General features: G+C 36.1%; 1 protein-coding gene across 2 annotated transcripts in view; it reads right to left on the minus strand.

Moving 5' to 3' along the window:
- Window positions 1–224: 224 nt before the first annotated feature.
- Window positions 225–18,594, minus strand: part of Anxa10 (annexin A10) — a 66,152-nt gene continuing 47,782 nt past the window's right edge. The window contains exons 6-12 of one of the 2 annotated variants that reach the window (NM_001136089.2): window positions 17,728–17,807; window positions 7,587–7,640; window positions 7,402–7,495; window positions 6,156–6,251; window positions 4,192–4,250; window positions 3,439–3,561; window positions 225–993 (exon numbers count right to left, since the gene is read on the minus strand). In NM_001136089.2, the coding sequence (NP_001129561.1) occupies window positions 925–993; window positions 3,439–3,561; window positions 4,192–4,250; window positions 6,156–6,251; window positions 7,402–7,495; window positions 7,587–7,640; window positions 17,728–17,807 (575 nt within the window). In that variant the 3' untranslated portion in view covers window positions 225–924. The remainder of the gene's footprint in view (window positions 994–3,438; window positions 3,562–4,191; window positions 4,251–6,155; window positions 6,252–7,401; window positions 7,496–7,586; window positions 7,641–17,727; window positions 17,808–18,594) is intronic. The other variant, NM_011922.3, reaches the window with a different exon arrangement.

Below are 18,594 nucleotides of genomic sequence, written 5' to 3' on the forward strand. Positions count from 1 at the left end.
TTTGCGTTTCTTGAGCAAGTGATTGATTTTGATCTCAAGAGCTCACAGGGAAACTGCTGCCAGGTAACTGTCTCAGGCCTTTATATATGTGCCATGGAGCACATGAGCCATGGTCCATATGTGCCTAGCCTTCCTCCAAAACTAAACAAAGAGCTCCCTTTAAAACAGTAGCTTACCTATTTTTATTGGAGGGACATTTACACAATCAGGTTATACACACAGATGCACGCAAACCCTTACTTTTTATTCAAGTTTTAGTACAACTAATTCAGAAAGTATGCCTCTTGGTATAGTTTATTTGTGATTATCTATTTTCATTACAAGGCTATTCTAGGCCCTTGCTTCAGCTTTGTTTTGTTTGTCCAAGAGTCCAGGCAATTTCTTTGAGGGTGATCATGCACTGAGAGTTATTACACACTGAGGGTGAACACATATGGACGGTGGTCACACTGACAGTGGTCACACACAGAGGGTGATCAGGCACTAATGGTGACCATAACATGGATGGTGGTCACATTGACAGTGGTCACACACAGAGGGTGATCAGGCACTAATGGTGACCATAATATGGATGGTGGTCACACAGACAGTGGTCAATTTTCCACATTTCAGACTGATATTAAAACAGTCCTGTCAGATTTTCTTGTTGTAGGAACTGACAGTTCACATGTAAATAAAATTGATTCCAATGCAGTGCTTTTCTTATTCTACCATATACAGTTTAATTGATTACTAATTGAATAAGGGCTACAAATCTAGGATTACACATTTCCAACAGAGGAGATTTTTGTCTCAGAATAATTGTAGAGATAGAAGAAAAATTTGATTTTATAGTTCTGTTTCAGTGTGAATACAGCACGCGTTCAGCAGTCTATGTCGGGTGCCTATAAAGAAGATCGCATCACCTTCAAACTCTCCCTCTTTTCAGTAGTCTTCCACATCACCAGCACAGATGGCAAGTAGTGCTTTCTCATAGTGCCCTGAAGCAAAATTCTGAAAAGAAAAAAAAAATAAAGGCATGTAAAAATCAAATCTCTCCCTGTTTCTAAAGGTCAGCTGTAAATTTTCTAATTGCAGTATAAAAGATTCATGGACCATTAGTCTTCACTAAAATTATTTAATTTTTTTTGGATAAAGATATTCTAAGTACTATTCAATGTGAAACTTGTTAAAATAGTGCTATGTTTTAGTTAATACAATATGTTTTATATAAAGCGGATGGAGCTTTAATGTGTATTTGTGAGCACAGTAACGTGTTACAGTGAATCTTCTCCTCAGCTTTAGGAATTGATACCCTACTACTACTGTTATCATAAATCAGTATAGTGTCTGGACATCGCCACTGTGGCTCAAAAGATTTGAAAATATTTATACTGTTTAATTCAGTAATCCTATATAAAGAAATACAGTTAAAATATTATCAATTATAGATGAGCATGAGATTTACGCAAAAAAGATATGCACTGTAGTGTTACATATGACAATGAAAGGTTGAAAAGCGATAGTCAGTCATTTGAGGGAGTTTTTCTATTTCACAGCATACTTTATAAAGAAGATGTTCTGGTTTAATAAAATCCTTCCTTTTGAAAGCAAAATGTTACTGTTTATGTACGTGTGAAAAAGATCAACAGTAGCTACCTTAGTCTTCTGGGGCCTTTCACAATCGACTTGGCTTAAAATATCAGAAGTTTATGTCTAAGTTAGGGAGGATGGGAGATCTAAGTGACAAAATGTTTTGTGAATACTTCTTTATTGACTGCAGCCTGACATGGCAGAAGGGACAAAGGAACATCCAGGAGCTTTTTATTTCCCCCAAAGGAAAATAGCTCTACTTGTGGATTCCACCCTCTTGACTTAACTCTCAAATGCTCAGCTCCCAAAACCATCTCCTTAGTGTTAGGGTTTCAGTGTAGGAATGTGGGGAAACAAGGTTTCCAGCCATATCAGGACCTAGAAGCATCTCACTACTGGGTGTCTGTGGTAGAAAATTAGGGCAACTTTGTTTCTTTTTATCTTCTTTCATCAAGTCTAAATACTCCAGAATAGGTAGCTGAACGAATGCCATTATAGAATCCATTTTCATAAAAATCATTTATCATATTAATGCTTCTTTACACAAAGCTGTTTAATTAAGACCCACAGATTTAAAAGCACAGAGTAGCATCGCATTATTATAACTTGTCTTCAATATGGCTAGGAATAGTTACAAATAGTATAAACAAGCTAGCTTGTTCACTTGGAAACTGAATTCTGACTCACTGGTACATGTTGATCACCACTAACAGTTTTCAGACTTCAAGACAGACATAATGAACATTTTATCAAAGATTAAAAAAAAAACCCATCAAATTGATTTTAACTGGTGCATCAATTTCTTAGAGCCATTTTGATTCCAACAAAGGCTTAGAAAGCACTTTGGAATTTGTGGCTCCCGTCTCTGAGATGTTGAGGGTTATGTCTTGAGTAATACAAGGAGCTAAACTGGTTTTTTCTTGTGACTGGGAGTTTCACTTGAAAACAATGCGACTGTCCAAGGTATCAATTATAAAACACAGTCTCAATTATGGCTTGTGTTCTGCTGCTCTATTCTCTCCATCCTGAATACCTTTTTGGTTTTCTTTGGTGAAGAAACTAAACATATTGATTTTGTACTGCACCCACAAATTGCATAGATGGTCCATATATTTCTTCTTCTTCTTTTTTTTTTTTTTGCCAAGTTATATAAGACATTTTAAATTTTTTAGGAAGACCAGAATAAGAAATTAGCTTGTTTGGTTTTGAATTATTTCCTTGCCCTCTGATTGGTGAAGTGATTGGTCATTTCGAGTTTTACATGTTCAGTAATAAAATTCTCCAAATTGGCAGTTGATGGTGTTTGATTGGATGCCTTGTTTTCTGTGATTTTATGAGGAGTGTTGCCAGGCAGTAGTTAATAATTCCCATGGCAAAATATTGATTTTTGTTTTTGTTTGTTTCTTTGCTTGCTTGCTTGTGTTTTGAGAGGTTTCAGATAGTGGATCTTAGTCTGCAGTTGCTATGGAGCTGAGGGGAACCCTGAAGTGTCAGTCCTCCACCCGCCACCTCAGTAGATCTAGTGTGAGGGTTGCAGGTGAAATTACAGGTAAACTACCACACCCTCTGCTGTTCACATCAGAAGGCAAACCTGGAAACACAGTCATAGGGAGGGAATATTTTCTACAATTACATAAATTTTTTTTTTGTTTTAAAAGCAAAGATCAAAAAGTTTTATTTCTGTGGAGCAATGACTTTCCAAGTTGATGTTTGTTAAAGCACTGAACTCTGAGTTCTTTAAGTTAACCGTCCTTGGCAGACATGGAACTTTTTAGATCCCTACAGCAAGTTGTTTGAATTTAAAGCTTTTATTTACAGTCCAGAAAGAATATGTGAGGTAAAGTCAATTATGAAGAGCAAACTTACTTTGATATCATGAAAGAGGGATTTTCCAAATCTCTCTTTGTAACGTTTCCTTATGGTCATTAGGTCTATTTCACTTCTGGCGATGAGAATCCTGATGACAGTTTTGTTATGGAAGCCAAAATCCTAAAAACAGCAGAAATGTGGGTAGAGAGACTACTACTTCAAAGGCTTGTCCAGCATGCAAGCTCTTCCTTTTCAGTAGTGATTTGTTTGTGAGCCCACAGGACTTCAACATTGCTCTCACTGCTATGGGATGCCTGGGGCTCCCCCCAGGGAAGTTTCAAATGTTTTTCACATGGAATAATGGTGACATCTGGTGGCCACTCAACATAATCTAATGTTCCCATATCAGAATATTTTGAGTATAAATCTACTAAGATTTCATAATTTGGGGTAATTACAACAACAAAATATCTGACCAAGTTTCCTGAATCAGGGCATAGCTGGAATCAATAATGGTGGTTATTTGCCCAGGTCATACACAGGGAAGGCATTAGTTGTCACCGTCATGGCACATTTGAATTATCAATTTAAATAAATGGTAAATACTAAGATTCTAAAGTATATGAGGATGAAAGACCATGAAGTATCACATGTCTTATGTACCTATGTTGTAGAAAGCAGAGATTATCCGTATTTAATGAATTTTGCTTTTGGTGTTTAACTTGTTTCCTTTTACTTGAACATATTTTCTTTGAAATAAAAATAATAGATACTAATTTTGAATAAGTTAAATATATGTGTTATACTTACATGGATTGCCCTGTATAATTTATAAGCAAAATAGCTTGGTTTGTCCTGGATACAACGAACTAGAGAGGAAGAGAACAAGGAACAAATAGGAATGACGAGAGGTAATTCTTCAGAAGTCAGGAAATAGAGCACTTACATATTTTCCACCATCATCACCTTGCATTATAATTTCAGGGCTTAGAATGATGGCAACACTAGCCACACTCTATTGAGAAGCACAGCATGTCAATATATTTTATAATGACAAATGACCTTCACTGAACATATGACCATTACTATTAATTTTTAAAAACTGTGGTGCGAGATATAAAATCAAACACATATAATCCATTCACCTTCCAGAACGCTGCTCTTTCAGATAACCTCAAAAACTGGTCTATACCAGCAGCTTTTTGATCCCTGAAAGATTTGTGACTAGAATGTAGGTCATTTAAGGATAAACCGTTACAAATGTAAAGCGCCTCCTCCAGGTTTAGATATCATTGGATTATAAATGCTAGGGTTGTGAACAGACCAGCACCTATCCAACAGTTGTCCCTGTAAAATATCAGTTCAGACTGTAGGCCACCAATAAGCCTTTATTTGAAATGTTAATAGATTAATTACATAAATGAATAATAAATGAGGAACTAGTATTTCTCTATAGTTCTAGTAATTATTTTAGGTCATGAGACCATCTCTTCATCTTTATCTCACTTTTATTACTGAGACAAGTAAACCTGAGAAGTGATTTCTGGAAGGAAGGTTCCAGAAAGCAGAGGCTAGTGTTGCTATTCTTGGCTTTGTTAATTCACTATTCCACCTGTACCACCCATATTGGAAATGAGTAGGTGCTTATTCAGTATTGAATGATGGGATGAACCAGATAGATATTTCCTGGTATTGCTGATGACCCTTAGGCCCACTGTTTTTTGACATCAGTTGGGCTGCCTTGAGATTACAATGACATGAGTTCTACTCTAACTGTTTTGCTAACTAGCTGACATGTGATAGATATATAACTATTATATTTATTTGGAATTTGATGAATTCTATCTATCTATCTATCTATCTATCTATCTATCTATCTATCTATCTATCTAAACATTCATAGACAAAAGCCTTCATATCATATATCTTTAGGTGTATCATAGAAATCCACCAAATCTTTTTCATAGGGTACTTGCTTAAAAATCTCATACTAGATTATTTATAAAAGTGCTGTGACTTACACTTCAGCTCTATGCCAAGACCTTCTTGGGACTGATTGTTTATTCAGTACATGTCTAAGTGTTCATTTGATGCACCTACTATAGGATACTTCACAATGATTCTTTATGTACATTTTTTTTGTAGTCTGTGCTGACAAATCACAGAGTACATGTTAAGTGTGAACACTGGAATAGTCTTGATGAATAAGAGCCCTGGTCTTTTCTGCAGCAGGCACACAATTTCTAACAACATTGGGAAGTCATGCCTGTAGTACTTGCTACTAATTAATAGTTTAAGTTATTTTTGATGACAAGATTTATTTCTAAAGGGAAATTTACTGAGGATAGTAGAAATTTAAATAACCATTAAAAGCCAAACTAAAAAAATATCACCTTTCTTCTTGGAGACAAGAAACTAGTCACACTATTAGCATTTATTTGCTCTTGAAACAGGAGAGGAAGTCAATGGTCCTAACATAGACTTAAAGCTATGAGAAGTCACTTATGAGTCTAGGCATCCAAGACTTCACTTTTCTCATATGGAAATTGAGTCTGCTCTTGGGGAATTAATGGCAGTTGATTAATGTCTCCAGGCTGCCCGTTCATTGAATTGAACCAGTAGCTGACAGACTTTCTGAGAGTTTAAGGATCTTTCAAATAATTGCCCTGAGAAAAATGCTTCAATTAAGATTCTACTCATGCACATGTTCAGTCAGAGCCATTCAGTGCTGTGAAAGGCAAGGTCTGCGGTTCATCATATGAAATCCATCTTACCAATAGCAACCAGCAGCTCCTGGAAATAACCATCGTAACAGTCATTGATGGCATCCACCAGGTCTTGGCCAGAAATATTTTGAAATTCCTGGAAAACTTCAAGAAATTTATCACTCAAAAGGGATTTTCATAAATATCATAAAGTACAAATACTAGTTAGATTACTATCCTAGCAAAGATAAGTATGTTCTCTGAAGTATTTCTTAGTACTAATACCCTTCATGATGATGTATCTACTCTTAACAACAAGTATAGCTCCTATGAGATGCTAAAACTTACATGAATCTTGGACTCCAAAGAACTACTGTTGCTGGACTGGGGGACTATGTTATCTTGAGTTGGACCAATGAATCAAGTGCTCATTTATAGATGGGAAGGAGGCACAGAGTGAACTATTGTCTATGAGGCATCTCCAGAAACATAAAAAATAACCAGTCTAAATTTATTTGTCTACAACAAACTTTATTTAGAGCCTAAATGTAAAAGTTAAATACAAAAATCCTCTGAGTGATATTGACGATAGAAGTTGGAACAGCTCATATGAGAAATAGGAGATTCATTAGTAACATAAAATAATGTTCAATAATTCTGTCCTCTTCAAAGAATGTACTCAGCTGGCATTCTCCTTGGCAATGGTTTAGTTCTCAGCTGTTTCAACTCAGATGTGAAGTGTTGCTATCATTAGTATTAATCTTTAATTGATACAAAGTAAAAGAGGCATAATTGAGTTAGAGTAGGCTGTTGCTAAAAAAAATTGATGACTTTATGTTTCATTTAATTGTATTTAATTTGTTTTTCTAATAAGGGAAAAGAATGGTTGCAGAATCTGAAGAAAGTCAAGTGTAGGTTAATGTGAGCACATCTTGAAGACCAATAGGTGCTACTGATAGCTCATAAATCACATTTGTCTGTAACAAAGACCTTGACTCATAGTCTGGCCACAGTAAGCTCTCTAGAGACTGTTCAGATACAATATAATGTGCCTGCTAAGAAAGAGTTCATATACCTAAATAGGTAACTTTTAAGTGTCAGTATTTGAAAGCTATGGACTTTAGTTTTTGGAAAGAAGATAAACAGTGGCAGAGCTTTATTCTGTTGCAGTATCATTAAATGAAACATACTATAGACGTAATTCAGTACAGTAATTGGCTTTTCTATATTTCTGGGTGACATTTCCTCTTTTATCCTAGCTACTTGTATGTCATTCAATTGGCTAAAGAGCTGGAAAGAGCCTGTTTCTAGTTACCCAGCCAAAGTTGTGGGTAGCTCTTGTTGCACAGGATCATCTGCATCATGGTTTTATGTTCCCCAGTCTTCTGCTGGCAGGCTTCCCACAGCACCTGCAACATCACACAGCCAGGAAGAATCATCAGAACAAGCCTCGCTTTACCCAAAGCTCTATGAGTCAGGTGGGGAGTCACACCGGGTTACCATTGCATCCTGAGCAGCCATTGCAGGATCAGAGTATCCTTCCTCCCTGTTTGCCTGTGGAATAAGCAGGGAATTGGTTTCAATACAGAATATAGGGTTCCTGGAACAAAATTCTTCAATCATCAAACACTGGTGATTCTTTATCAATCTGTCTTATTATTTGGATATTTAAAAATACGAGGAATTATTAGGCAGTTTTGTAAGGACTTTATTTGTGATCTTTTCTTCCCAACAGAGGTACTTAGTGAAAAATGTTGAGATGTTTTCCACTTTTCACCTCTCTGTTGTGCTCTGATCAACATGATTGGCCATCTCTTGTCAGATGTGGTAGTAATGGAGCTTGACACTCTTAGTGAAATGATGCAGACACAGTCATGTCTGGCTTGTAAAACATGGCTTATGGAACAACAAAATCATGATGAAATCTAGGCTTTGCAAATGAGAATTTTCTGTAAAATTTTTTAGCCTCCATCCCTTATAGTATAAATAGCAGAGAGTCTGTTTGACCTTTGACACAGAAGAAAGGAGGACCAATCATCAATGCAAGACCCAACAGACTCCATGGTCAAGCAAAAGAGGAAAGAGGTGGCAGAGGCTTGTGATTAGAGTGTATTTCAGGTTTTGAGCCAAAGTATGGAGGGAGAGATTACTAATTATGAGATAACATTAAAGACCAGTGCCCTTTCCCTGTCATGAAATGGGCTTATGCCAGTGGAGTCAGTGAGATTGGAAGATGGACAAAGTGTGTGTGTGTGTGTGTGTCTGTGTGTGTGTGGTGTGGAGATAATATTGGATTCAGTCGTCCTGAATTTGTCTCAATTCCTACATAGCATGAATAGGACCTCAATTTTCTTACCTGTTTCTGACTAGAGTAACTTACATTTTGGCTGAGGGACTGGTGTTGAAGCTTGAATGAGGATGTTGTTTATGATCATTACGAGGACATTACAAGGACAAAGGTTATAGTGAGATAACATTGACTAGAACTGCTTGGGAGACAAGGCTAGATGTTGGGGGGACTCTTCAGATCCCAAGAAGATAAAGGTGAGGCTCATTAACTCATCCTACCTCTGACCAAACAGAGACACAGAAAGCATCATTAATTAACTAACTGTGCATATGCAGAGTTAATACTGAGAAGTATGCACATATATCATGGACATTACAACCTTATATTATCTATTCACTGTTTCCAGCACCTGTAATCTCACAGTCAATATCATCAAGGATGTAGATCTTTGCTGTTGAAGGACATCATCACTGACCCCTGCTAAGACATCATATACATATATGTGTGTATGTATACGCATACAGAAATGTGCATGTATATATATATATATTTTTCCACCTAGCAGCATCCTGGAGAGATGAGATGATGGCAAGAATCAAAAGCATCAAAAAGTGTAAAAGTATCCAAAAAATTGATTATGTACCCATACATTTTGACTGTTTAAAGTATTGTGTGGATTAATTTGCCATATTGAATTAAATAATTTCTATGTTCTTTTTGCTAACAGAAACCTAAACCCATCTAGGAAAGTTCAATTTCCATAGAGAAATAAATTCACATTTTCTTATGACTAAATTTGTAGCCGTGAAAATTTAAGAATAGAAGACAGCATTTAAAGAATGAAAGCAACTTTACTGGCTAGTGGGATTACAGGTATTTTATCTTTAAGTCATGAACACATTGCAATACAAGATCCCTAGAGGTCTTATGTATCTTCCTCTTATTTTGGAGATAACAATGAATGGACTTTGAGTTATTAAGTCAATTGTCATAGGTCTGAGAGTTAAAGAAGGACAATTACGAGATATCAGTGGCTTTACGTGCTCTGGGATCTAGTTACCATACCAGAAGTCATTCTTGACAAACAATATCCTTGGGCTCCCTTTCCAGTTATCTGTAATGATTTTAGTTTACAAAAAAAAAAAAAAAGTGAAAATAATAGAACCATTATATCTTCTGTGAATACATACTATTTATTTGATAAGCTTATCACAGTAACTGCTAGTGTTTATCTTATTTGATTTTTCTGTAGGTTTTGGTGTAAGTTCATCATTTTTCCTCACAGGACTTCATTGCTTGGCTTTATGTAGTCTTTGTTACTTTGCTTCTGTTTCACTGAAAACTCTCCAGTCTTGGGAACTGGTTCCTCTTAATATCCAGTTCCTTAACGTGCTGAATCTCCTTGCTGTGGTGCTGTGCACTCTTGTCTGCCTTTAGTCTTCCTAGTCTCCTATTTCCTGCTATTGATAAGGGCTTAGATTCTGTCTGTCTTGTAATGCTATTCAGGTTCTCTAGTAGGAATCCACTACAGAATTTTGTATTATGTATGGCTATTCCAGTGTCAAACTCAGTATCTCTCCATGACCCTTTCACTATGTGTATAATTCCATACTCTCAACAACCAGCTTCCGGTCTGCCCCTTCCAGTTTTCCACCTCTCTGTGAATGGCCATTCCATGCTTATTGTTCAGAGTAAAACCCGAGTCATATTTGATTCTTTTTATTTTGTTTCATATTTCATACAAAATTCCCCAGTAGCTAACACACAAACACTGTCTCCCCCCCCCCCTCATCCAGGAGTGCTCTTGATTCTTACTGTGTTGCCACGTGGCTCACAGCTAACATTATATCCTAGGTTTCTGCTGAGACTGGCTTCATGTAGGCTTCTGGCTCTGTGCTTGTCTCCATAGTTTTATTGATTAATTAATATTTATAGATTTATATATTTTGTTACATTATTTGTATATTTATATTATATTAGTATATTATGTTATATGATATATTATTTATATATATTTACATATTGTATTTTCTTAAATATAGAATTTATTGTAAATATCATAAAGTATAAATCACAGATGTCATCTACTCAAAAACCTACATAATGTTTACCTAACACCCTGGCCACTCAGAATAAATTCCATGTTTATACAGGCTATAAGGTTTGATTGATCCTTAGCACCTGTTGCTTCTTTAACCTTATCTGGTTCTTATCTTGCATTGGACTTTTTCTCCAGTTCTGTATGTTGACTCTTCACTCTATTACATCTATCTGTATTTTGATTCATTCTTTCATCTCGATGTTTGTTTAACTCATCTATGTTTCATGTGAATTAATTTTCATTTATCAGAAGTAAAGTTGGATCATAGTTTAACTTTATCAATTAGTATCAAATTGTTTCTTATGAAAATATATTTTGGGGGGAAGGCAAATGAATCAGAAAAAAATTCCTATATTTAATGAGATCTACTCCGACCATCCTATCACAATGCAACTTCCCACTCTGTCCAGCCCTACAGTTCCTGTCTCCCACATCCTGATTGGTCACACTTTCATCACTTTCCAAAGTTTTTTATAATGCCCTTATTCATTAATATCTTATAGCATAATTTACTGTTTTTAGATGTGAATGTAATAAGATGTAGAAGTGTCCTCTGTTTATGCATGATTCCCAACTGTCAGAAATCATATCTGAGTATTGAGGAACTTCTCATGTGGAAGGCAAAGAATCCTTTTTGGATGTTAGACTTTTATGTTTGTTTTTCTGTATCTTTGAAGTGTGATCTTTAACTGTGCAGCTAAGTAAACTCCAGCATGTGTGAAAATTGTGAGGACTGCTTAGAGATTTTTCTGCCTCTCTATTTATCTGAGCTTTTGCTTAAAAAGGTGACAATCTTGCATGTTTAACTTGCAGTGGTGTCCATCTGTATGTGAGCAGAGAATTTGAGTAAGGGGAAAGATCAACATGACAGACATTAAAGACAAGGAAAACTACCTGGAAGTTCTTGAGCAGATAAACTGACTCCAGACGATTACAGAAAGCAGGATGACAGCAGTGATGCTCTGGATGCCTCACTGTACAGGTTTCAAAAAGGACCATCAGGAGAACCCCAACAGACAAGATGAGGAGGGAGGCTGGAGTATTTAACCTGCTAGCTTCCCTTCTTTCTCTTTGAGAAAGCACTTGTTCAAATGTAATTTGCACATGTTGATTAATTAATCTCCAAGAGAGTAATCCTTCTTTATTTGACAAATAATTAGACCCTCCACAAATCTAGTGCAATAAAAGTGTGCAGGAAGTGCTGTGGGCCATCTTAATTACTGGCATCAGTTTTCAAGGGGAGTGTGTTCTCCCTCAGTTGTTTCTTTGCAGAAAACTCTGTGCAAACTAAGTACAAGGTCTCCCTCCCAGAAATCATAGCAGTGATTTCCTGTCTCTGTAGCTCATGAACACCTTAAATCTCCCATGTTCTAATTCCCTGTCTTTACTATAATGCCAAAGGGGTGTGTCTGAATTTTAATGACATTTGCAGAATGAAATCTATAAATTATCTTTCCTTTGATTTTTGAAGTGAAGGTGGATATGGGACCAGATGGCATGATTGCTACAACTGTAGAACAATAGAATATTTGTATTGTGGAAGAACTGAGAGAATTAGCTCATATTCATTAATTCGGTAAGCACAGTTTGACTCTCAAAAAGATCAAGTGATAAATCCAAGGATATACAACTGTAGAGGAAGAGGAAAAGATAATTTCCTATCTTTCTGTCTTTCTCTTTGTTTGTCTGTGTATGTCTGTCTATGTGTGCCTGTCTATCCCTCTATCTATCTTCTATTTATCACCTATCCATCTCTTTCGGTTTGTGTGTTTATGTGTTTGTGTGTCCATGTGCAAGTACATAAGCATGCATGCCTGAAAGAGAGGAAAAGAGAAACAAGCAAAGACGGAGAGAGCATGATACCTATTTGAGTGTGGTAAAGACAAGAATAGATGAGATCAATCTAAACTGTAGTATTCCCCAGCTGTCTGGTTAGAGGCCATCAGCTCACAATGGTCCAGAGACCTGATCAACTCTCAAATTCCCAAATCACTGTTTTGGAAATAATAAACTATAAACCAGGGGGCCCATGAAAGTAATTACTGAATATAGAAATCAGAAGTCTATAAAATCATAAAGCTCAATAAGCATTATGAATAAACTTAGAACTTCTGTGCTTCAAAAGCACCATAAATAAATGAGACTGTATTAAATCTGCATTAGCAGAATTTGTTTTCTCAATTTTCTATTAGGCCTTCACTAATCCCCATGAAATATGCATTATTTTAGGTTTTGTGTTTAGCATTTTGCAGATAATGTACTGTGAAACTATGTAAGCATGTAATATTAAATACACATTGTTTGTACAGAATGCCAAGGCAAAGAAACAAGTAAAATAAAAAGAAGCAAATACGTTTTAGTAAAGTAGTAAATTAAGCAAACTTCTCTTGCTTCCTGCAAAATCTAAGTTCCAATTCACCCTCATTTTATTCTGTTAAAAGTTTTACTATATACCATGTTGCCTCAGGGTTATACACACACACACACACACACTCCTACACACACACACACACACACACACACACACACAGAGAGAGAGAGAGAGAGAGAGAGAGAGAGAGAGAGAGGGAGAGAGAGAGCATGTTCAGACTCCTATTATCAAACTTAAGAATTAGGACTTTATCTTGTCAATTTATAACCATGTTAGGTGAAATTCAGTGATAAAAACATGCATTACACCTTACAAATAAACAAAAAGGAGATTAGATTGATGATAGAGAGATGATAGGTAGATAGAAGATGATGACAGATAGATGATAGATGATCAATAGATAGATAGATTAGTTAGTTAGATAGATAGATAGATAGATAGATAGATAGATAGGTAGGTAGGTAGGTAGGTAGATAGATAGGTAGGTAGATAGAGTAGACAGACAGACAAACACACTGACAGGAGCGCAGGCAGGCACACAATATCTTTTCCTCTTCCTCAACTCTATTGCAGCTGTATTGAAGACTCTCTGAGTGGAAACCCTTTTAATTTACATTATGAAGCATCACTACTTAAAAAAAAAGATTCCTAAATTTAGAGAATCTTTTAATTAAAATTAACCTCATGATGGCCAGCAAGAAGATTCAAGTGCTTGCATACATGTCCGATGGTCTGAGTATGATTCCTAGAGCCTTCATGGTGGAAGGAGACAACTGACTTTTATACATAGCTCTCCCAGGTTCCACATGTGTGTTGTGGCATGCAGGCATGAGATAATCACAAAATGTAGTAAAAATTTACCTTATGAAAGAGCTGTTACCTTAGAAATGAGCTATTGACATAATACTGAGTAAATATCTTAAAACACTATATAATTATTTTCTGATACAAAAAAACCTTCCATTTTATATCAAAATATCATCACTGTGTTACTGTACTCAGAGGTCTTAATTCGGGCGATGATAAAATGCAGGCCATTCTTCATTTCATATGTTACTAGAAGTTAAAATTGTCAGTCCAGGTCTTACCTAATTGAGGTTGGTGATAGGGGCAGTTTTCTGAGCTGTGTATTCACAACAAGGACTCCAACCAAACCCAGCCAAACCAATACCACGTACAATGAAACAAGTTCTTGATTTCTTATAAAATGTAAATTTCAGTTTAACTAATGGGTTAATAGATTTGCTTGGTAATATGCCTCTTTTATTTTCATTAAAAATAGATTAGTCCCTTACACAGTCCTCCTAAACCACAGCTTCTGGTCCCTCTGCTCCTTCCAGCCCCTCCCTCCCAGATCCACTCCTCCTCCGTTTCCTCTTCAGAAAAGAGCAGGCCTTTAAGAGACAACAGCCAAACAGGACAAAACAAAATATAACAAGACAAGGAGAAAGCCTTTACACTAAGGCTGGACAATATGCTTTACTTTTATAAATGGAGAAATTAGAGAGAATCTAATTGGTCATTAACCGTCTTCCCCAGTGTGAAGTCAGTAATATTTGGCTTCGCTAGCAGTTTACAAAAAAGTGTTTCTCGATTTTTAGGGTTTTTTTTTTTTCAATGAAAAAATTAGGTTGGTACATGAAGTAATGATACTCATGTATACCCATAAGTATACTCATCCATATGCCCCATTATAATTTGTATTTTTATTAACTCTCTGCTTCTGTTGCCCTCTCTCAAATTGTCTGTAGTCTTAGCTGAAAAACTGACAATAACTTAGAAAGAGAACCATGAGGTAGCAATAAATGGTACTAGGGAAAAAGAGGTGAGAAATGGAGTAATAGAATACATTTGACATGTAAGTGGACAGGAGGGCTCTCAGGGTGGCTCAGTGGGTACAGGCGCTTGCTGTACAAGCCTGATGCCCCAAATTGAATCCCCGGGGCCCAATTAAAGATGAAAGGAGAGAAATAATTGCACACAATTGCACTCTGACCTCCATACACATGCCTGGAGCATCGGCCCCACACCACAATACAGTAGTAGTAGAAGTAGTAATAGTAGTGATAAAAGAAAATGAAATACTTTTTTTCCCTAGTTTTGATGTTCACTGTAGATGATCAACAAGCTTATTTTAACCTCTTTAAAATGTAAATGGGATAACACATTCAGCCACTCCTGATTTTAAATAGGGCAGGTTTGACTTAGGTTTAGATTTAAATTTGAGAGAAAAAAAATTACAGCTTTTATAAAAAAAAGCCCCCAAATCTCCCATGAATGACCCTCCACTGTGTTGTTGATTCCGGAGATCAGAGTGACATAATGAATGTGGAGATAAGAAGATGGAAGGAGACTGAGAGACAAGCTCTCTCATCATCAGTTGTCCTGATCTTCATAGGACCTCAAGAAATGGAACTTGTCCTATCCCTTTAAGCTCCCATTAGCTTAGAAGGCGGAAGATCCTTGTAGGTGCCAAGCTAAGTGACTTGAAAGTTGCAGAGTGCTTGAAAGGAAGACCATGACAACTCAGCCTTACAGTAACAACAGGCTCATTTCATTATTCAGGAACCTTGTAAGCGTGAAACAAAGAGACATAAAGGGGATGCAAGGATTCAAAAACAAGTCCTTTAAAGCATACATCTCAAAAAGGTCAGAGCCTGCACAATTGTGCATGAATCTAACTGTGTGGGCATGTCAGCCTTCTTCCAAGTATTTAGAATTGTTTATTTTTAAAGATGTTAGAAACCCATGTTCAAAACAGAGGAGCCTATGCATTTTTTGAGTAGACTATTAATCCTTTTATATTTGTCAAAATTGAGCTCTCAAGGAAGGTACACTCCATGGTAACCCTTCACAAGAAAGACAAGGGAAAATGACCACAGAGATGTACTGGCTTTGACAATTCAGTTTAAAAGGCAGCCAGAGAAATACACAGGTTAAAAGCAATTTAGGGAGCTGGTCGGAATAGCTCCACGGGGAAGAAAAGGCATTTGATGCTAAACCTGATGGTATGATTTTGACAGTGGTACCCACATTGTGGAAGGAGAGAACCAGCTCCCACCAGTGTTACCCTGACCTTTACTCTGTTAGGATGGGATACATGTGCTACCCCCATAAATAAATTTTAATGGAAAAATCCAGGAAGGCAAATCTATTAATTGGCAAAAGAGCTTTTCAGGGCAAAGAAAGAATACACGAAGTGTAATGTTGTATTTTCATCTGTTGATTCTATAGAGAGAATGTGAGTCTGGAAAGCCAAATGGTGTGCAGCTCTCAGAAAACACACATACAAGTAACATTATTCATGTATAATGGATGTATATTTAGGAACACACACACACAATTAATGAAAAGGAGGCCATGAATTTGAAAATAAACAAGGGGAGTATATTAGAGGGTTTAGAGAGAAGAAAGAGAAAGTAGAGACGAGTTAATTATATTAATCTCCAAATAGAATCTGCGTCTATCACTTCTCTTCTTTTTGTATCCCTTTTGTCCTTTACTGCAAAGGACACTTCCTGCTTCCATCTTCAAAGGCAGTAATTCTCTTCTTCACTGCACATTATCATGTATGAAATTCTATGATTTGTAGCGCATTATTTTCTTTTACTTTAAAAAATCTGTTTTGCTAATTACAGGGTTATGTTTTTGATGTATAAAAGAAAGTTTTACAGATTTAGAAATGATTATTTTACTTTAGACACACAGCACAAAACACACACCCCATTACACACACATACACACCCCTCTCCAGAACTCACATATCATAGCATACTTATTAAAATGTACACACTGTAACACACACTTTATAAAAATAAAGAAAAGTCCATGGCCTTTAAAATGTCCTCTGAACCTGTAGGGTTTTGTACTTTTATTCTTTAAACTCAGATCACTGATTCCACTTGAATTCCTGAATGCCTTGCCTCAACAGGATGACAGGAACATTCAAATGCAGACAGCAACTAAAAGGTAATTATACTTTAAAATATTACTGTTATTACAATGCTAATATGTGGAATGTTTTTGAGAAATGTTAATTGGATAGAAATAATTACATACCATTTAGTCATTGTAGAATAAGAAGATAAATGACAAAATATAACTTTAATTAGAAGTAAGTTTCTTCTTTGGTAATATATAATATAGTGGAATTTGTACAGGCAGCATTGAAATCTTTTGCTGGAAGTGAAATACAATAGGATCTAATTCAATTCAGCATTTCAATGTACTGGCTCTCTGGGCAGTCGTTGCACACACACACACACACACACACACACACACACACACACACACACACCCTGACACACATTTGTTTTTTTGTGCTGCTGGGCATGCATGTCCTTGACATCATACTATTTTTGATTATTTGTTCCCTTGCTTGTAAATCGCTTATAAGAATATTTGTATTATATAATTTTGTGGCAGTAGATGAGAAATTAACTCACTACACAACACTAAGCACAGGGTAGCTCCCTAGGAAATTTTGTATGTCTCCAACTCATCTAATAATTTAGAAAGTACAATACAGACTTGGAGAGATAGATCAGTGGTTAAGGGCAAGGGCTGTTCTTCCCTAAGACTTTGGTTCAGTTCACAACTATCTGTATCCCAGTTTCCAGGGAACACCATGCCTTCTGCTTGCACCTGTTGGCACCAGGCATTCAGACACAACATCCATGCAAATACACATATAAAGCTGGCACATATTCATACTTATGCCAAGTTTTAAATTAAGTGACTCAAACTTGGCTGATGTTAAATTTTATTACATAGAATGTATACAAATATAATAGACCTGGACTTTCTGTTCTATTTAGTAAGAATAAAATGTCTCTATTTTATAAAGAGTGTAAAATGGTATGATTTTGCAATGTCATACCTGGACCAAGTTCATGAGAGTATCCCTGAAGTGTCCTGAGGTTTCTGAGTAAATGTCCTCTTGAAGGTTATTGCTGTACTCTGGGCAATAAAATATCCATGTTAAGAACATGACTTATTACAGAACCTTATATCAATGGGCTTTACATAGCTAATGCTATTGAATGTTCAGTATGAGGAAGCCATCAGTCAGCTGGCATTTCTTTAACAATCATAAACTGTGTTAAAGATTCCTTCATGTTAATAATATCATCTTAGTCTGATTTACTAAACAGATGATTTTGGATGAAAAAGAACACTGGAAATCACTTCACAGTCTCTCATCCTGTAGATTAGGGTTATTAATTTCATGCTATAGACTAGGCTAGGCTAACTATTTTTCCAAGTGCTCCGTCTATCTTATTGCATTGTTCTGAGTGAAAATTTTCGTTCCATTTAGGAAAACTTTCATTTTTGTCCAGAAGCATAAGGAGTGACTGTAAGAACTGCTCAATGCTCACAACACACAGTGGGATGGAAATTAATGCATTACATTTTTTAGTATGAAAATAATCATATTTTTATTTTAAAAAGTGAAAAAGTTTGATTTTGAGGTAACTTGTTGGGACAGCGACATTTACAAAAAGTAAAAAGATATTTGTTGAGCCATGGCAACCACTTGTTGTATTTTGTTTATACTCAAAGTGTCTCTAGGGTAAAGGACAACATTCCCCTGAATTAAGATGAAAGTGTCTGCCTCATCGATATTTGTTAATACACTTGAGGAAATTTTGCTTGATTTTCTGGGGAATTATTTCCTTTTCAGGGTCACAGTCATCAGTTTTATTTACTGAACCAACTGGTTTTGAATGAGTCATATTGCTTCATT

The sequence above is a fragment of the Mus musculus genome, chromosome 8 (assembly GCF_000001635.26).
Source record: "Mus musculus strain C57BL/6J chromosome 8, GRCm38.p6 C57BL/6J".
NCBI lineage: Eukaryota > Metazoa > Chordata > Mammalia > Rodentia > Muridae > Mus > Mus musculus.